This window comes from Malus domestica, chromosome 13, assembly GCF_042453785.1.
Source record: "Malus domestica chromosome 13, GDT2T_hap1".
Classification (NCBI taxonomy): Eukaryota; Viridiplantae; Streptophyta; class Magnoliopsida; order Rosales; family Rosaceae; genus Malus; species Malus domestica.
The window spans coordinates 13,218,781-13,239,704 of NC_091673.1; the positions used below are offsets into that span (position 1 = coordinate 13,218,781).

The following is a 20,924-nucleotide window of genomic DNA, read 5'->3' on the forward strand; positions in this document are numbered from 1 at the left end:
GCGGAGGTGGGTTTCAATTTGGGTTTTTTTTTATAATATTTAAAGGGTAAATTAATATTATTATAATATTTTATAATATTTAAAATATTTAAAATATTTTTATAATTTGGGTTTTTTTTATAATATTTAAAGGGTAAATTATTACAATATTTAAAATGAATAAAAAAGAATTGACATGTGGTACATATTTGGCAGCCACGTGGCACAACTGTGGCAGCCACGTCATCATTTAACAGACCAAGGGATGGAAACTCTAACGGATGTATTATTTTGAAATAAAATAGTATGTGAGTTATGAAAGTGAAATGTTTTAAAAATATTGTATGAGGTTGTAATAGAACTCAAACTTGAGAGATACTATGTAATTTACCCTTAATATAAATAATAGTCCAAGTTTATTTTTGCACTTTATTAATATAGGGATTAATCTTAGTTTATTATATTAACACCACATAAATTGTTGAATAAACCACACATATTTAATACATTTCACATTTGCTTTTTCAATTAAAAATTATCTTAATACACTTTCACATACTTTTCCATAATACCCTCACACCCAACGTTCTCAATATACACTTTACATTTTCTACATGCATCCTATATTTTCTACACACCTCACATTTCTCAAATCTTATAAAGCTTTTAATTTAGACAAAAAATGCCGATTGGAATTTTGACAAAATATGCCGCCTGAGATTTAAAGTATATGTGGGTTGTTTTCAATTCCACCATTAAAACTCATGTTGTCTGTTTTTAATATTTGGTGATAATTTTAGATGTTTAATTCTTCATGTAATCCATATGATCCCTAAAAGATGAATACGAACATAGAAGTTTAAATAATGCAGCAAAAGCAAAATTAAATAATTATCGATATCGTCAAAATCACTAAAACAATAAAAAAAATATGAAGTCTTACATCATGTGAAGCTTTCGAAACATCGATTTCATGTTTCATTCGTTAAAAAGAATTGTTCTCAATCAATATGTTTGTAGTTTCATTGGTTAGAGTTTTGTTCATCAATGGAGGGTCGGAGGGGTTTTGATAGTTAAAGAAGATTAATAATATGTTAAATGTGAATTCAGGTGTATTTAGATTTTTTTTAATAACCTAATAAGGTCAAAATTGCCATTGATAATAGGGTAAATAAGTTATTTAATATTAAATTTTAATGTATAGTGCATTCAACATTTTGTAAGGTGCTAATATTCTTTTCTATTCACTAATCTACTTTAGTCAAAATTGCCTTAATCTTCTTTAATCATCTTTTATATTCACTAATCTTCTTTAGTCAAATCATGTCTTTATCTCATTGGAAATGTTTGGCATTTGGATGTGAAAGCACATATGAGGGAGAAAGACTTACATAAAACAAGTTATGTGCAAATTTTTCTTATGATATTGTGCTATTGAACAAGAACTCTACGTGACGGTAAATTTGTCGTTTTATGTAAGTTGCTCTCCATATGAGGGTACCCACACAACATTCTAACTTCATATACCATATGGAGTGTGATATCTGCACGTCCTTTTTTACTTCTCACACATTTATCAAATAATGGAAAAAAGACCAAAAAACAAAAATTAACAAGAAGTGTGAGAAGTAAAAAGGATGTTTGGAAAACACATCCCATACCATATATTACAAGAGAAGGAATTGAGCATATGAGTTTGGTCACATCACTCATAAACACCTTTTAATTTTCATGGAAAGAGATCATCTCCGGATCTCTTCCGCTAAGGCCACTAAATCAAGTGATCCGGACCTTTAAAATTTGATCAAACGGCTAAAAACAGAGACCCCCTTTAAAAGTTATAATCATTTTTGTCGTTGGATCAAATTTCAAGGGCCCGGATCACTTGATCCTGTGCCCTTGGTGGAAGAGATCCAGAGATGATCTTTTTTCAATTTTCATCCAAAAGTATTACAATATTGATAATTTCATATAAAAAAATATATGGTAAAAAAAAACTGATTACATGTTCTAGTAAAGGCTAATGGCTAAAAACCTGGAGTATTGTATACGCCATATCACCAATTTTTGTTAAAAAATGTTCATACTTTTGTTGTGTGACTGCAATAAAAAAAATATAAACAAGTAAAAAATTATATCCATGTTGTTTTACATCTCTTAGATTGGAGAAATTTTTGCATACAACTGTTGTACACAACTTGTATTTAAAAAAACTCGGTGGCCTAACTTGCATGCGAAAAATTATGCCAATAGCTTTCTTAAATATGCTGATTCTGGACAGGATTCGTTCTCCAAGGCGATTGCTAGTTTGATTCATCCCGTGCCTCTAGCCCTAAAATCCTAAAACCTAACCATGAAGGCATGAATAATTAGTTTGTGTACATTTCAAAATCCAAGACGCACAAGCTTGCAAGTAACAAGGGCAAAATATGTCACCCAAGCCAAACATGGTTCTAGAAGATCTTTGGCAAACGCATTCACACGTCGAAAGCACTTTATAGCAGGCGAAAAGACCTCCAAAATGCACCAAACAGAGGAATCGTCCAATCCAAGCAACCCCAGTCCCTACGCACAATAGGATCCCACAAAATGCTCAAAGAAATTCGAGTAATGCAGAGGACATATGCATTGGGCTGTTCATGGAATCCACCGTCGGCCCAAACAAGTCATGCTGCTGATAGTCCAATGAGGAATGAGGAGAAAATGAGGCTCCGGGCACTTGGCATGTTTACGTAAGGGTAATCGGAATAAAGAAAGGGAATTGAATTCCGATTACGGAGTATTCCGGTGTTTACTAAATATTAAGGAATAAAAAAAGTGGTGGAGCCCACACGAAACAAGGAATCCAATTCCTGAAATTGGAGGAACCGGATTCCCTAGTTTTGTGAGGTATTTGAATTCCCTAAGGGCAAGGGAATCAGGAATGTATCTTTTATTCCAATTATGCCCTCACTTGTTTCTTATTATCCTAACATTGCCCTTCATTTGACACTCATTATGTCATTTTTAATAAATAAATAAAACCTATTTATATTTTTTTATATAGATAATTTTATTATATAAATTTAATTAAGAATTTAATTTAATTAATTAGTATGAAAATAATTTATTTATGTAAGGGCAATTTAGTCATCAACTTAGTTTTCATTCCTATTGAAGTGAATTAGTAAACAACTTATATAGACTCAATATCATTTTTGCCATCTTTTAATAAATAAATAAAACCTATTTATACATGCTTATATAGATGAATTTTATTATATAAATTTAATTAAGAATTTAATTAAATTAATTAGTATGAAAATAATTTATTTATGTAAGGGCAATATAGTAATCAACCTAGTTTTCATTCCGATTGAAATGAATTAGTAAACAACTTATATGGACTCAACATCATTCCAACTCCGATTCCTGACAGTTTTAGTAAACAACTTCAACAGGAATCTGATTCTGATTCCACCTCATTTCAATTCCTCCTCAATCCAATTCCCCCTCAATCCAATTCCTCTCAATTTGATTACGGATTAGTAAACGCGCCATAGTGTAGTAAGGCCTTTCCGGAGGACAATAGACAACTTAATCCCCTTAAATGAATAATAATTGTCAAAATGCATCTTAACCCATATAGCTCAAACAATTCATATTTTATAAAATAATAAAAGATAATTTTATTTTTAATTTCATATAATAATAAAAGATTGGTTGAAAGTATTTGAAAATGTTGGAATGTAGTGTAAAGTGGAAGAACGTGATTAGGTATTTATAGAAAAAAATTTATAATTTTGTATATTTTTTTAGTTTTTTTTAATATTATTTATAATTTTTAATAATTTAAATTGTGGTTGACATTATGATGAAGTCAGCTTGAGTTTAATTGCCCGAATGGGTTGGAGTGTTTTGGGAAGGAGGATGAGTGGATTGGATTGTCTAGTCCCAAGGCAATAAGCAACGGTAGGGTTGATCTAAATGTATGAGCCTAAGGCCATCTCTAATGGAAAGGGTTCCATCTCCAACTAAGCCGGCCAAAGGGCTAAAGGCCAAAACATAGCCCGTTTGACACAAAACTAATTACATAGCCAGCCAACCTTGAAAGTTGGGCCCAGCTGTGTTGCTAGCTTACATCATGTAGTTTTTTTTTTTTTTTTTAGACAAAATTTAAAAAAAAAATTAAAAATTCTAATTTTTTCCTATATATACCTAAGACATTTCTACACAATTTCTCACATTATTTTCACATTTCCATACTATCTTATCTCATTTCAATGTCTAAGTTGTTAACATACAAGTAAAATTAAAATATTTAATAACATGAAACTTAAAATAACAGTTAGTGATAAGTGATCCTCAAAATATGTCCAAAAACCTTATTTTAATATGATAGTGTAATTCACTTAACCGATAAAATTAAAGAACCAACTTAAACAATAAATTATTGAGGGGGCTAAAAAATAGTCATTTCGGTTGGAGATTGTATATAGATATAGCATGGCATTGTTTATTAAAAAATAATTTCTTGCAGGGTTATAATCTAGACGGAGGCTAAATGTAGCCCCTTCGGTTGGAGATGGCATAAAGGTCCAAAAGCTAAAAAAAATGGCCTGATTTGCCCAAAAACTTATCTCAAACCAATGACTAAACTATAATTCTATGGAGCCCACCAGACTATTATGTGGCACAAGAGGCGTCAGGCAGGCTAAATGTAGCCCCTTTCTTAGCCATTTTTTTGGAGCTAGCTCTTCAGTTGCAATACTTGATTCAAATTCAACGATTAGATTTGAAAACATTTAACGGTAATTTAACTAAGTTAACCAATAAATTTAAAGTATAAACTTAAAACTAATAAATTATTGAGGGGTTATGTTTAGCCTATTCGGTTGGAGATGATATATGAGTATAGTCTGACATTGTTCATTTAAAAATAATTTTTTGGGGGGTATAAGTAGCGCCCCAAAAAAAACAAATTGGAAGCTAATCACGGTGATAGGCCCAAAATAAAATCATGGTTAATCAATATTCTATTAACCACCATAAATCAAATTTGATAATTTTATGGCTGCATCTAACTTCCTTGTTAGACTGCCTACGTACCCTTAAACGGGATCAAGTCATTCGTAGTTCACTATTCACTACACTCCGATGTTTAACACAGTACATTCAAGCAAAAAGCATGAACAAATGAAAACAAACACAAGTAAACACCTATTAGCAAACATGGAAGTGAGTAATTACAATTTATTAACTTGTGTAGCATAGGCATGATTTTAATACAACTTATACTTCAAATAGCAACGCTAGTTAAAGCAAAGTAATTTAAAGAAAAACTCGGATAAGAATTGCATAATGTGGAAATAACACTCTCTTTATGTGCAAAAGTTGCATATAACTCCTTTGATCAACCAAGTTTAAGCTCATAATGAACGCTCAAACCTGAACCAAATGGTACCATCTTAAATGGTTTTTGGAGGTAAAATCATATAATAGTGGTAGAGAACGGAGCCTTAAATTGAAAGTTAATGTCAACTATAAAATGGAGTCCCAAAACTGGAAATACAAAACTTGCTACTGTCTGACGGCCCTGTGACTCAACTTTGGACATAATTTTGATCAATCAAAATTCAACAGAATTAAGTGAAATCAGATGGGTTTTGATCACGAACATGTCTAATTTCAAAACACACAATATTAGATCAAAAGGAACTCACAAGGACATAGAAATCAAGAGCCAAAGTAGGCTACTTGAAACATAGTTTCTCTCTGCAAAATGAATAAGTTTTCTGCAATGTAGAACCCATACTCGTTTAATCCAATTTACAATTTCAGGGCAATCCCAAACTATCCAGGAATCATATTTAACTTCTATTTCAATGAGTTAGCTTACCCATATCATGCTTAATTCTTCCTCTTTTAGCCAAAGACTACAAACAATTCAATAAAATTAAAGTATGAACCATTTCATCAACCTACCACTTAGCTACTAAGCTCTTAAATCAATGTCACCACCACAACTCCTCAACAAGAACACCAGAAATTCAAGTTAAACACATAAATCTCAAACTTGTTCGAAAATGAAACTTGAAATTCGGAAGATCCACTTACATGTCCTGAAAGTGCATGATGAGATGAGTATTTTTCTCTTTTGGATCGAGACCCATCTCTGGCGAGGTTGGCCGGAATCAACGAAAAGCCCACGAAAACCATCGAAACTTCTAGGCTTCAATATATGAGCATGCTTGGTTTTAGCATATGGTTTTGGTATCAAATTGAAGAGGGCTTCGCTATGAATGCATAGCCTTCAACCGTGCGTAATTTCATTGCCATATGAGAAAATTATCATTTTTGGAGTGAAGAAGAATTAAGGGGAGAACAACACAGTAGTTCCCCTTGCTGCATCTGCCTGCCGGGGAAAGGAAAAAAAAAAAGAGTGGCTTCTAGAGTACTCCCTCCCAAAATTACCATTTTACCCTCTAACTTTAAAAATTCATAACTTACTTGTCCTAACTCCAAATCACATTCCGTTTGCGCTCACGCGTTCATATCGAAACGTACTATTCGAATATGTAAAGAAATCTGAAAAATCATGAAAGGATCAAATACGTCCGCGAGGAAATCCGTTTAATACAATAAGGCAATTTCATCATTTTCTACTTAACAAAAAATTATACGACATAAATAATAATGAAATACGGAAGCGGGATTTCACGTTTTCCCATTCGAATTTCATAATCATAAATCTATTTATTCTCGATTTACTCCACATATTCATATATTTTAAATTTTCAGGGTATTACAGTATAATTCTGGACCTGATTACATTTAGCTCTTGGTTGGAAATGGCCTAAGTTGTGGAAGCCAAAAGGGTTTGGCCAAGGCCTTGTACTTGGAGCTTGAGCAAACCAGGAGAATTGTGATTGTGGTTAAAGAGATGGGGATTGCAATCCCGATGGATAGAGATCGAAGAGCTCTTTTGGCTTTGGAGTTTTTGGTGTCTTGTTTGGTGGTGATGGTGGTGGGTTTGGTGGGGATGGATTGGACATTGTTGAATCGGCGGTGGAGGAGGGGATTGGAAGCCATGGATGGCAAGAAAATTATGGGGAAGAATGGGATGGGATTAGGGATGACAATTATAACCGTTAAACCTGATAATCGTGGATAACTGTCTAAATGAATTGGATTTGGATATGAAAATTCGGGTATGGTATGGATAAGGGGAAAAACCGTGAACTTTATTCGGTTATGATTTTGGATATGGTTATAGGGGTCCCCAATCTGTATCTGTTCCCGAATCCGACCCGAATATTATATATATTTCATATATAATATAATTTTATTCAATTTACCGAACCCTCCCTATACTAATTCATTATGCATGCATCAAATCCTATACTATCTTTATTATGCACCAAACATCATGCATGGGGCATACCAACAACCTCACCAATTCAATACTCTTATTATTATACTCAACCAAATTAATTCATTGAATCATTTTATACATCAATTATCAAATGTTCCAAATTTATCAGATACATCTCTATGCAAGAGTCTCACTGTCAAGAAATTGGTGCATGTTGTCAGCTCAATAGGTACTCTTTCATTCTTTTTCATGTTATTTGATTCATGCAAATTCTCAATTCGCATCAGTTTTCTAGTTTATTACATATGTTACAAGCCCATAGAATTATGAAAAATTAAAACAATAATTGTCTTCTTGTTTGTTGTTATATATTTAGTTTACATGTTAATTGATTCAGTTTCAGTATTATACCATGTCTTTGTTTACATATTAATGGATTTGGTTGTGTTCGCAACAATCAAAATGTCTAAAAGAAAATTTAAGTCTCAAGAAGAAACAATATCTACCCCAACTGTTTGTAAGCTAGCACCTACATTGAATCCAAGTGTTGTGCAACAAGAAATACCAAATCAAATTGCTCGGCCCCAAGATATACCAACTCCAAATGAGGTCGTTGGTGAGATCGAGGAACCTAGAGGTGATGATGGTGAAGGTAATAATTTGAGACTTCGCAATTTGGTGTGGCAACATTAAACGAGAACAGTAGTTGATGGGGGTGATGAAAGCAATATGTAATTATTGTAACAAGAAGCTTGGTGGGAACACTGGAAATGGAACTAGCCATTTGACGCATCATGTGACGATATATCATTGTCGGAGACAAAAAAATTTGAAGCAAACGCTAACCCAAAAAGTGGGAGATGGGAAAGTAGAGTTGTATACATTTGATCAAGAAAGTGCAAGGAGAGCTCTTGCCCAAATGATAATAGTGCATGAATACCATCTTTTCATGGTTGAGCATGTTGGATTTAGAAACTTCATGAGTGATGTCCAACCATTGTTCAAGGTTGTTTCAAGAAACACAATCAAGAGTGATATCCTAAAAATATATGATTATGAGCGTTCGAAAACAATGCAATTGTTGGATGAAAATAAGAGTAGAATTGTCATAACTACTGATATGTGGACTGCAAGTAATTAGGACAGATGATTTATGGTAATAACGGCACATTTTATTGATGACTCTTGGATGTTGCAGAGCCAAATAATAAGATGATATTTTTAATACTTTAATTTCTATTTAATTATTGTCCAGCTTTAGATTTATATTTCAGATTCTTTATTGTAACCATCTTCTTCGTAATTTTTTTTTTCAGATTTATTTATGTGCCTTGTCTGCATATCGTCGAGACACTTTCAGATGTTTTGATGGAGGGCTTGCTAGATTGGAACCTCAATCGTAAGCTTTCTAACCGTAGATAATTGCACTACAAATGATAAAATGATTGATCTTATTCTTGAAAAACTTTCTAGTAGTTCACTTTTGTTAGGTGGAGGGTTCTTTCACATGCGTTGTTGTGCGCATATATTAAACTTGATTGTGAAGGATGGTCTGGAAATGATTGGTGGTGGTGTTGAGAGAATTCATGATAGTGTTGTTTACTGGACATCAACACACAAAAAAGAGGAAAAGTTTGAGGAAGCAGCACGTCAGTGGAATTCCACTTTTTTAATGATTCTGCTTTGATTTACAAGGATGTTTTCCCTCATTTGAAACAACAAGAGTTGCAATCTAAGTGTTTGCCGAATGATAGAGATTGGGAGATGGCAAGAGAGATTTGTGAGAAGTTAAAGTTGTTTTATAATGTCTCTGAGTTGTTTTCTGGAACTAAGTACCCTGCATTCAATCTTTATTTTCCAAAGATTTGTGAAATCATGTTGTCGCTAACCCGGTGGCTTACCTCTAGACGTGATGAAATAAAAATTATGGCAAGAAGTATGATTGAGAAATTTGATAAATATTGGAGTATGATTCATGGAATAATGGTTGTAGCTACTGTATTGGATCCAAGATTCAAGATGATGCTGATTGAGTATTTCTTTCCCCTTATGTATGGGCAATATGCTTCGAATGAAATTGATAAGATTCGCAAATATTATTATGATTTGGTAAAAGAGTGTGGATCTAATCATATCTCTAACATGGGTCATCAACCATGATCCACTTCATCTCAATTGAATCAATCTGACTTTGAAGAGATGAATCATTTAACGGATAACTTTGACTTGTTCGTTTCTAGTACTGTAAGTACTGATAATGTAAAGTCATAAATAGATCACTATTTGGATAAGGCTGTTTTGCCTAGAACATCTTATTTTGATATTTTGGGTTGGTGGAAATCAAATGGGACTAAATATCCTATCTTAAGTGCTTTGGCAAGGGATATATTAGTTATTCTTGTATCTACAGTTGCTTCCGAATCAGCTTTGATTACTAGTGGGAGATTTGTAAGTCCACATCGTAGTAGACTTCATCCAAAGACATTGGAAGCCTTAATGTGCGCCCAAAATTGGTTATGGAAAGAAATTCCAGGTACCCCAAAGTATTAATTTATTTTCATCTTATATTTGTGCATGTTCTTTAATCTTAATTTCGAACTTATTTTTCAAACTTAATCAATTAGTATGCATTCAGTTTTAGAACTATAAGTATTTATGTTTCACAACTAGCTATTCTTGTTCTAATGCCACGTCGGTTGCTGCACTTATTTTGAAGATATGGATATGGATGAGGTAAGTATTGGCAATTATATTATATGTATATAACTATCTTCTTTGTAGATTATATGTGTACAACGATTCATATTAATTATTTCATCATTTGCTTAATAATGTAGGAATCATGCTCCATTGATGGGTGTGAAGGAGAAGCACCATAAAATATGATGCTGGCTTGGTGGAACTAGAAGTGAAGTGCAAATATCTCGTTCTTTTGTCGTCACAAGTTTTGTCTTCCTTTCGTCTTTGCTTTTGTCCTCTTTTTCTTTTTTATTGGACCAATTTATCATATTGGCTTATCATGAACAACTTCAAATATATTGTTATGTTTTTTGTAATTGAATGTTGCTATTTAATGACGGAATTAGTATCTACTAAAATTTATAGTGCGTCAATTGAATGAATGTAAATTTTTTTTTTGCTGACGAAGATGGATATAACCGATAACCGATTAAAAATCCGTTACCCGGTAAATATGGTTATGGATAATCCCCGATGGTTAATTTGCAGTTATGAATATGATTAATTTTCATGATTATGGAAATGATTATAACATTTCTATCTCCAAACCAAACCGTTGCCATCCCTATCATATGATGTTTCCAAAAAGACGCAAGGTTTAAAGGATGATACTATCGGGCCCAAAAGAAATGAACGTTAATGAAGCACATTTTGGGTTTTTTTTCTTTTCCCTAGAATGTGGCTTGGTATGCGAAATTGCTTTCCTCTCTTCTTGGCAAATTAACCATTAAAAAATATGGAAGAGACTTACACAGTTCAAGTGCTCAATAAAATTTATTCCGGTGACAAGAATGTTTGTCTTCAATTTCTACTCTCTAAGTATCATTTTGACAAGAATGACTTATATGACACGGATATACCTTCAGGGTGGTGTTACATACTAAAAATAGAAAGACATGTGTTGGTTTCTCTTCATGTGTCCTTGTATAATTTGCACAAAATGTGCGGTAGTAGCACATCGTACCATACAAATTACTCTCCACATGACAAACTCTATAAAAGGAAGTTGAAAATTTTATTTAGCAATCATAAGGGCTTTTGACAACATTTGGTAAAAGAATTTAAAAAGCACCTCTAGGTCATAGTAATGTTTTTTTAGAAGAAAGTACTTGACATGTGCTTCCCTTGTTCATGAAGCACCGCAAAGTACCATTTTGAGAAGAATCAATAAGATGTGCAAGTAAAATACATCATTTGTATAAGAAAAGAAAAAAAACTGAATATAAGGGCAAGAGAGAAAAATTCGTCCAGGTTAAGTAAAAAAGAAGATAATTTCATTCCAATAAGCAATAGTCATTTAATATTACGATTTAATGATCTTCATCTTTACTTGTAAGATGTCTTAGGTTCGCTTCTCGCCGAAAGACAAATTTGAATCACATTATTGTTAGTCCATTGTAATGTTAAGCTCACTCTTTCTTCATATTATAGATAATCTCATTTGTTAAAAAAATATAAAAAATTCCAAAATGTAATAAGGACAAATTGGTAATAGCGTTTATACCAATTCCCCTCTTCTTCCAACCAAATACTACGTATACGCCTTTCTCCGCTCTCTGTACTCACTACACTGCACAACCGAGCGTCTCCAAAACCTTCCCACAGAGACTTCCAACATGGTAATTTCCCTTTTACTTGTCAACGCATTTACACTGATTTCATTAGGGTTTCGAAAATTTCACTCACTTTCACCTGTAAATCCGTTGATAATGGTTCCCGATCTGTTATTTTATGCCGTATATTACAATTTTACTAATCTCGTGCTGTTTGGCTGCTTTGAAAGTTTGAATTCTGTCGATTTTTCGAGTCATTTTCGTTTTGTATTTAGCGTTCTGTTTGGTTGCTGAGAAAATTGGTGTGTGTTTGAAAACATTTGCATTGTTTCTGAAATTGTAATTTGGAAATTCAATTCGTATGGCAAGTAGTTCTGATGTGATAGTTGTTGTGATGGAATTTGAGCACTTGCTTTTCGGTAGCATGTTTATACTTGTTGTGATGGAATTTGAGTACTTACAGCTGCTAACTAAAGTTCATCAGACTCAAATAAATTTGGAATTCCTTGATGGTGTGATATTACGAGTTGCAGTAAATTTGGTAGCTTGTCATTGTCGGGTACTCATTGAATTGTAACTAGTGGAGCACTTATTAAGTGGGGGTTCAGGTAATGAGAGAAGCTCAGTAGTGTCTTCTACTACTTTAGTAAGGAGAATCAGGTAAAGGCTGGATTACCCTGCAATGGTGATGGTGTGACATACGTGATTATCATCCTGAAAGTGTCCAATGTCGATACAGAATTCACAAACGTGTGCATAATAGTGTATGGGGAAAGTAATGCATGTTCTTTGTGGAAGCTTGACATATAAAGATTAGAGAACCGTGAAACAAGTACTTTTACCATATTATGGTTACAGACAATTGCATTGATATGCCTGTTGGCAAAAGTTTCAATATTATTTGTTAGAGTTTGGAGTTTCTGGAACAAGTTTGTCTTTGGTGAATTTCGGAATCTTATACAAAGGTTGAGTGAAGTTCATCTTCCTTTCGGTACATGAGATATCAAGGGCACATTCGTAAACTTGTTGGATGAGATAAAAATAAAATGTACGATATGTTAATGTGAACCGAGTGTTTGGTGCAAGATCTAGGCTTACATGTCAGTGACATGTCCAGTTGGGTGAAAGAGTCCATACTCTGCAGCCCTTTGTAGCCTTTGGGGGTAAAAATAGAAGTCAGTTAAACTACAGTCACTTCACATTTATCAACTGAAAATGGTTTCGTACTGTTAAAATTCCTTTCATATGAACTTGCTATGTATTTCGTCTGATCCAGCACCATTGTATGTACTAATAGTTATACTATTGATGACACTTTGGTGAAGCAGCTTATCTATTTATTTTTGGCAGGATGATACAGATGATCCAAAGCAAAGCACTGCTGACATGACAGCTTTTGTGAGTTCCGGTTCTAGTTTTTTCACTTTATATGTTAAAATTAATTTGCACTACTTCTATGTGGCCGTATGGATGAGTAGTGGGCATGCTGAAGCTGATGAGTATGCGGCTTTAAGCATTGGGTATCCTAACCTTTCAATGATGATGGACATTATTTAAAACTGAACGATGAAGAGATTAGCAGTTGTTTAATATGATGATTTGTTGTTTTTGCCACTATTCACAAAACCATAATACCATGTTAAGAGGCAGGCATTTTTTTTTGGTTTCGCAATTATTGGTGTTTACCATGTACACGTGGTAGTTCCCATATGTTTACATAATATTGTCACTCTGTTTGCGTGTTAGTTTCATAGCTGAATTTTATACAGCAATCGAAATATCACCAGATGGTGAGTTTTATACGCTATTATTTGGTTTTTTCAGGTCCAAAATCTTCTTCAACAGATGGTGAGTTTGCTATACATTTTGTGAGGTTTTGTAATTGAAATGAAGTTCAATGGACTGTGTGACTTATGTTTTTGAGTTTTGCAGCAATCCAGGTTCCAGACAATGTCCGACTCCATCATTACAAAGAATATCCTTATTGTTTTGCTTGCTAATTGCAAATTGATCATTATATTATTGTACACTGGTTTTATGAATTATTTTATACTAGTTTTGTTATATGATATTAGAGAGCAAAATTATTAAGTGGGTAGCATTTGAATTTGGTCCATTTGGCTGTCCTAGATTTCTGTTCTGCTTGCTTGGCAGCGTATGAGAAAATTACATAAGAATCTTGAGGAATGTTATAGATTATGATTAATCCAATCATCTTTCTTTTTTTTTCTCTGTCAAATTCTTCAGTTGGTGGACTCTGTGATTGGTGATACCTGTCATATTTATACTTGATTAATAAGGTTATATATTTTCTTTTGATTGTTGTGGGAACCATGTTTGTTTGACCTATATCTTTCTTGATCACATTTGAATTATTCTTTGCGCGGGACTTGTAATTTCTTTCGAACATTGACTGCGATGAGATATATGGAACCAGTATTATTGTTATTGTGATTATAAATACAAAAACTAAATAGATCACATTGGTTTGGATTAAATTGGTTTTTTGTTTCGTTGACCTTGATGCACTTGATGAGATGGGCAGCAGGATCGACGAGTTGGAGCAGAGCATCAATGACCTCAGAACTGAGATGGGAGTGGAAGGATCACCATCTCCTTCAGCCTCGTTGAAGCAAAAAATAGAGCCCAAGTCAGCTGATGATTCAGGCAAGGAGTAACTATGTCATGTTGTGTTGCTTTAATCGATAGGGTGTGTTTACTGCCTGATTTTGAGCGTTCGTTTGGCTGTTCCATTTGGATCCAAATCATACCATATAGAAGATCTCTCGGAGCAGATCTATACTCCATGGATTTGTAAGCAAGGCCAAATTTGATTCTCATTTTCTGACAGCAATGTAGGAAGCCGTTTTGATTCTCATTTCCTCGCTTATATTTTCATGATGTGTCTTACTGGTGTGATGCCCTTTATCATTGAAAACCTTGGCACGAGGGGCGCTGAGTCTAATTTTAAGGGTTTATCGTTCAACTAGCTCTTAATCTAATGGTACATCTCTTCTCCAAGGAGCCAGACATTCGAACCTCATTTCCCTGTAATAATATTATTGATAGGCATCTTCTTCTGTATCACATAACTTCGTACTTGTCTAAATTTGGTACGTTACTGGGGTAGTATTTGTTGGTATTCCAAACGAATAATGTAATCTCATGTTTTTACCTTTCCACCATAACGTAATATCATGTTGTGGTCCTGCCAGATTCCCAAATGTTGATGGATGGTTTTGGTGGTTTATGGAAGGCTAATGCGACAAAGACATATGAGGTGTTGATTTGATTTGATTGTGTTGTATGTCACAAAAAGGTTTAAAAGAAACCCATAATTCAATTTCGTGCTCTCACATCCACCGATTTGGAGTCTTGGACCTTCCGCAAGTGCATGTGGACGGCAATTGACGCTGAGATTCCCATCCTCCATTATATTATCACTTTCCATCCATCCATCCATCCATCCATCCATCCATCATATTAAAATGCCAATTAGAATGCGCTGGATTTGTGACCCTTGGCAAACCCCAGCACCATACGAATAACGCTTTGACAATAACAATTTCTGTTTTTATTACGTGACACAATTTTTCTTCATCAGTGCGTTGGATTGGATGGATAATGAACGATTAATATTGAAAATATGATATCTAACTGTTGTGAAAGTCAAATTTAATAGCTAAAACATCAATTAGTGCTGCGTCGCATTGAAGCCGCACATTCCATGTGTTTGTACTAGTTTCAATATTTGGTATATAAAAGGGTATATAAAAGAGCTGTTATTGATACTCAACATTGTGAGATGTTTATTTTAGGGTGATGATAACAATTGTTTATAACTAATTATTTATTTGTTTTTGTTCTCTTGATAACTAACTATATGAATAAGGGCTCATTTGGATGCACTTGTAAAATGATTAAAAACGTTTTTAGCAAAAATGTTTTTTATATCAATCCTTAGTAAAAATCCAGGTAGATCCTAAAAAAACACTTTAAGTGTTTCCTGCAAGAATCACATATCTGGTGCTTCTTCCAAAAATCACTTAAAGTGCTTTTGGAACTCAAAATCAATTTAACCAATAGCGTTTTCAGACATTTTAAAAGTATATCCAAACGAGCCATAAATGAAGTCTGGTATGAACAAATAAATTTATTTTTCGGTGAGGGTTGTATTACTTTTCATAGCAACATTTCTTCTGCAAACAAAGTATCGACCTGTACATTAATATCCACCCAAATTTGTTAGTTTCTCATAATTTCACTCCCATAGGCTACCACCCCACTAAAGAAGAGAAAATCTACTCTACCACGGTCTAACCAGTCGTACATAACTATATATAATCATATATGTACATATCTCTCACATCCCGTAACACATAAAAATATCCCACAAAAAAGCCGCAGCCGAAATTGAAATTTTGCATCTAAATTTCATTTGCTTTAAAATCCAATCATGTTGTATGTTCTTGTTTGCACTATCGCAAGACAGTTGTACACTGCAAGGATACAGATCACACGCACACGCGCCCCACAAAGTACCCTTTACAACCCACTTGCACGTTTTCTGGAATCTGGATTTTTATCACAAATAATAATAATATTATTATTATTTTCTCTAATTTTCATCACAAATAATCATAAATAAAAAATACAAAAATGGAAGAGCAACAATATTACAACATGGATTAAAATCTTATCAGGTATATAACACACAATCACTCACTAGACCGTAAACAATATAATTTTTATAATAAAAAAGGAGGTGGAAATTAAATTTAAAAAAATAAAAATTGAAATTAGCGCCTGCAGCGAGTAATGGCGCTACAGCCGCGACGGTAGGGATTTGCCTGAGCCCCGGGTCGGCAGTTGTAGTAGGACGCGCCACGTCGCGAGCAGGGTACAGTGTTCCTCCTCAGCGCACCGTAGCTAATGTACCTCCTCCTCCAGGCTAAGATGCGCCGGTTGATCTCCGAGTCCATCAGCATCTCCGCTTCCTCGTCCTCGTCAGCTATCAGTCCCCCCGCCGCCGATCTAATCGAACCCCAGCTCAACTCGCCCAGCTGGTGGCCGCCGCTGAAATCAACGGCCGAAGCAATCGCTACCAAATGGGCGGCCAGGATTGCACAGATTAAGATGCAGCCAAAGAGTGATGGAGTTCTTGAGCTTGAGCTTCCCATTTTCTTTTTTGGGTTTTTGTCTAAAATCTGAACTTTTTTAGAGGAACTGGGTTTGTGGAGTGGTTTGGCGTTATAACTGACCGTTGGAGAGGAAATGCCACTTGTTTTTGGATTATTTACAGGGATATGCCACTTTACCGTCTTTGGCTTCTAGTTTAAGAATGCCAATGACTTTCTGGACACCCACTAATCACGCATTTTCTTTGGGAGCTGTCATGATTAAACAAAAATAATAATGTTACGATCTCAATTTCTTCGTGATATCAAAGCATGTTGATTCACATGTGAACCTCAACGGTCACGCATATCTTACATCATCAAATTCGTGTTGTTCACGTATTTGGCCTGAAAATTCGACACACGTGAGAGGGTGCGTGATGATGTGAAGGTAAAAAAGTCTCACATTAGTAGAAAGATAAACCTAACAAGAGTTTATAAGGAGTTGGACAACTACCAATATTGTCAATTAGTTTTATAGTGGAATCTCAACTTCTTCAAACTAGCATTCATTTTCTTCTTTTTTTGATAGACACATTTATATTATTTCTAACTAACAATAACATCGTAAATTCATACTAAATGGAGTGTTAGGTTGGATAAAAAATACGTGCTTCGACATCAACTGATAATATTGAACAAGTGTGTTAGGTTTAAAAGACGACACAAGTGAAATGATATATTAAGAGTATCTCATATTAGATGTGGAAGCCTTTTGTGTTTAAAATCTCCGATACATCTACAACCATTGTCACTTTACTTTGAGTTCAATGCTCATTCTAACAGCACATAAGAGTATGTTATGTATGTGGCCGGCCAAATTGCTACATGTGCTCCAATGTCACTCTCGAAACCACATATTAAGAGGGATGATGAGAGTATCTCATATTCAATAATCAAACTTTAGCATAAGTGCTTAAAGAATTAATTTATAGTTGAATATTCACATATCATAATCGTTTTACCCTTTTTCATTGCAAAAATTATATTTGAAGTTAAAAGAGTGGAGGATGATTTAGGTAAAGTGTAAAGTAAATTCATTCCCCTTGACGTTGTAAAAAGAAATCTCTTTCTCTCACCCACTTGAGTTAGTGCATCGGGTTGTTGGAGAATTTGTAAAATCCTTTTTTTTTTTTTTTTTTTTTTGTCGAAAGTAAAATCTTTCAAATGCTTAGTTTGATTGCTGCAAATCCAAGGACTGAACCCAACAAGCTTGTAATCTAGACTTATGGAAGCTAAACTTGTGGTCAGGTAGAGTCTCAAATGTCTCTGTGCATCTTTCCAATTTTCAAAAAAAATGGATAACCGTAACTTGCCACCAGTTGTCTACTAAAAAAAAAAAAGCTGGTAAACCACTTCGAGTCTACAACTACGTGCCAAGCTTAATTGGCAAAAAATGCGAAATATGTATGAAAACATTAATGGCGCGTTTATGTAATCGTAATGAAAATAGGAGGAATGAATTGAGGAGGAATTGAATTGAGAAGGAGTTGGAACGAGGAGAAGTCAGAATCGGATTCTTGTTGAAGCTGTTTACTTAAATGTTCTGGATTCGGAATAGAATTCTATAAAGCTGTTTACTAATTCAGCAGAATTAGAATATAAACTAGTATGATTACTAAAATGCCCTTGTCCCAAATCAAATATTTTTTGTACTTTTTTAAAAATAAAATTTGATGTAATATATAATAGTAAGAAAAAAAAATTAAATTGCTTTTTTATTTCATAGACACACTAAAATGCTTTTGTTTTTATTTTTTTTTTATAAATTTAAGTATTTACTTTAATATTTAAATTTTCTAGCTCAAGTTGTAGTTTCTTCTCTTCGGCATATGCATGGAGTTGTGCATAATGTGAATGAGCATGAAAATAAAAAAAGTAAGAAGTTGTGCATAATTAAACTAGGGTTAATGGGTTTATAAAGATAGTATTGGAAATAAAAAAGTAAGTGAGGGCACAAAGGGAACAAAAGTGTCATTCCGATTGCCCAAGCAATCATGAATTAGATTACTAACATACATCTAGGGAATCCAATTCCACCAATACAAGGAATTGAATTCCAAAATTTGTGTGGGCCCCACTGCTTTTTTTATTCCATCATGTTTAATAAACATCGGAGTAATTTGTAATCAAAATTCAATTCTACATTTTTATTATGATTACGGATACGTAAACATGCCCTAAGTCTTTAAATCATGCATATTTGGATAGGTAAATATAAAGTACTGAATCTTGCCATGCTTCAAAACCCTTTACATCAATAGTTAAAACCTTCTTGATCACTGTGTTTTGGATTGAAATCTATTGACGTCGGACAACAAAATTATAAAATTAGCTAAATTTAAAATACATATACCTTTTTTTTTTTTTTTCAAAACAAGGAAAAAAGTTCTAAGGTTCCGTTCGTCATACTACGGGCTGGTTTGGTATTGCGGTATTTTAAAAAAAAACTGCTTCTGCTGTGCTGTGAGAATAAGCAGCTGTGAAATAAAGTAGCAGAGTGTTTGGTAAACTTTTTTGTAAAAATGTTTTTGGAAAAAAAAAAAAGCAGTATTATAGTATTTGATAAACTTTTATGTAAAACAAATGTGAAAAAAAACTAGTTTTTCAAAGCTGAGTTTTGCAACTTTGTGTTTTTGATTTTTTTTATTATCCAAAATTATGAAGAAAAAAAAACTGAAGCTGAATGTTTCAAACATAAAAAAAAAACAATTTTTTTAATAACCATTTTTTTCCGAATTATCTCAATACCAAATTAGGGCTACATGTCTGTGCAACACACGAAAAAAGGCTCAATGTATTCCAATTGATTTCGTCTATACGCGTGGTCCCACCTTTCTGGCGAATATAGTTCTTAGTGTGAAAGTTCAAAACTTCTTGTGGAGGATTGAATGTGACTTTTGCCAAATTATGTTAGGCCATCTCCAACCGAAGGGTCCAGATGGCCAGAGGGCCGAAAATAGCCCTAAAACCGTCTCCAACCGAGGGCTAGGCCAGAGGGCTCTGGAATCTGGGAGGGCCCCACGGGATCGGAGAGGGCTGGAGGGCTGGCTGCTTTCGGCCAGCCAGCCAGCCCCGGGGCTGGCTATTTTTTTTTTTAATGTTTCCTATTGCTGTCGGTTAAAACCGACAGCATTAAACAGCTTTTTTTTTTTAAATAGTTCTACTATTAGTGTCGGTTATAACCGACACTAATAGTTTGAAATGTTTTTTAATGTAACGGCTAGTAGCCGTTGGATTATTAGGCCTTTTTTTTTTTTAATGAATTTAAACTTCTTTTTTTCCCTTTTTTTTTCCTTTTCATATGAATCAAATTTTTTTTCATATTTTTTTTCCTATAACTTCTATTTCACAAAATTTGTTTCATATTTTTTTTCAATTCTATTTTTTTCGTATAACTTCCTAGGCCATTTATACAACATTAAATTGTAGTTTTTAAATAATAAATTATGTTTGGCCCTATGGCCCTTTGGCCCTCGGTTGGAGACGGTTTTTTGTGACAGGGCTAAAACGAGCCCTTTGGCCCTCTGGCCCTCGGTTGGAGACGGAGGCAAATATGGCCCTGTACTGTTCATTAAAATATTAATATCTTGGGGAATCTTGGAGGGCCAGAGGGCTCAAACGAGCCCTCTGGCCAGCCCTCGGTTGGAGATGGCCTTAGGTGGTGGACGTATCGACATTTTCCGAGCTATGCTGATGAGGCTTGTCGACCTATGCTGAGCAATGATGTCGAGGTCCAACGACATCTGTCAAGCTGTGTTGGGCATCACTTTGCCGAGCCTTGAGAACTATCCTCCATGCATTTCATCAAACATTTAAGGGTAAATTACATAGTAGCCCCTCAGGTTTGAGGTCTATTACAATCTCATACAACATCTTTAAAACATTTCACTTTCATACCTCACGTACTATTTTATTTCAAAATAATACCTCCGTTACATTTTCCATCTATTGATCTGTTAAGTGCTGACATAGCTGCCACATTTGTGCCACGTGGTTGCCAAATGTGTGCCACGTGGCAAAACAATAATTTTTTATTTAAAAAAAAAAACCTAAATCTTCTAAAATAAATTATAAAACTAATAAAAAAATAAAAAATAAAAAACCAAAGCCCACTTCGTC

At 34.1% G+C, this 20,924-nt stretch overlaps 2 protein-coding genes across 2 annotated transcripts; one reads left to right on the plus strand and one right to left on the minus strand.

Moving 5' to 3' along the window:
- The first annotated feature begins 11,552 nt into the window (after positions 1 to 11,552).
- Positions 11,553 to 14,503, plus strand: LOC103452911 (heat shock factor-binding protein-like). Its single transcript, XM_008392440.4, has 5 exons — positions 11,553 to 11,691; positions 12,976 to 13,023; positions 13,450 to 13,473; positions 13,558 to 13,600; positions 14,155 to 14,503. The coding sequence occupies exons 1-5, from the start codon at positions 11,689 to 11,691 to the stop codon at positions 14,301 to 14,303; spliced, it is 267 nt and encodes an 88-aa protein (XP_008390662.2). The 5' UTR covers positions 11,553 to 11,688; the 3' UTR covers positions 14,304 to 14,503.
- A 1,701-nt stretch (positions 14,504 to 16,204) lies between these two features.
- On the minus strand, positions 16,205 to 16,899 carry LOC103423988 (protein RALF-like 33). Its single transcript, XM_008362058.4, has one exon. The coding sequence runs from the start codon at positions 16,803 to 16,805 to the stop codon at positions 16,425 to 16,427; it is 381 nt and encodes a 126-aa protein (XP_008360280.1). The 5' UTR covers positions 16,806 to 16,899; the 3' UTR covers positions 16,205 to 16,424.
- Positions 16,900 to 20,924: the final 4,025 nt, after the last annotated feature.

Coding starts and splice junctions, on each gene's coding strand:
- LOC103452911 (XM_008392440.4), top strand. Junction 13,474..13,557: donor AAAATCTTCTTCAACAGATG/GTGAGTTTGCTA, acceptor TGAGTTTTGCAG/CAATCCAGGTTCCAGACAAT. Junction 13,601..14,154: donor CGACTCCATCATTACAAAGA/ATATCCTTATTG, acceptor ACCTTGATGCAC/TTGATGAGATGGGCAGCAGG.
- LOC103423988 (XM_008362058.4), bottom strand. CDS start 16,805: ATGGGAAGCTCAAGCTCAAGAACTCCATCACTCTTTGGCTGCATCTTA.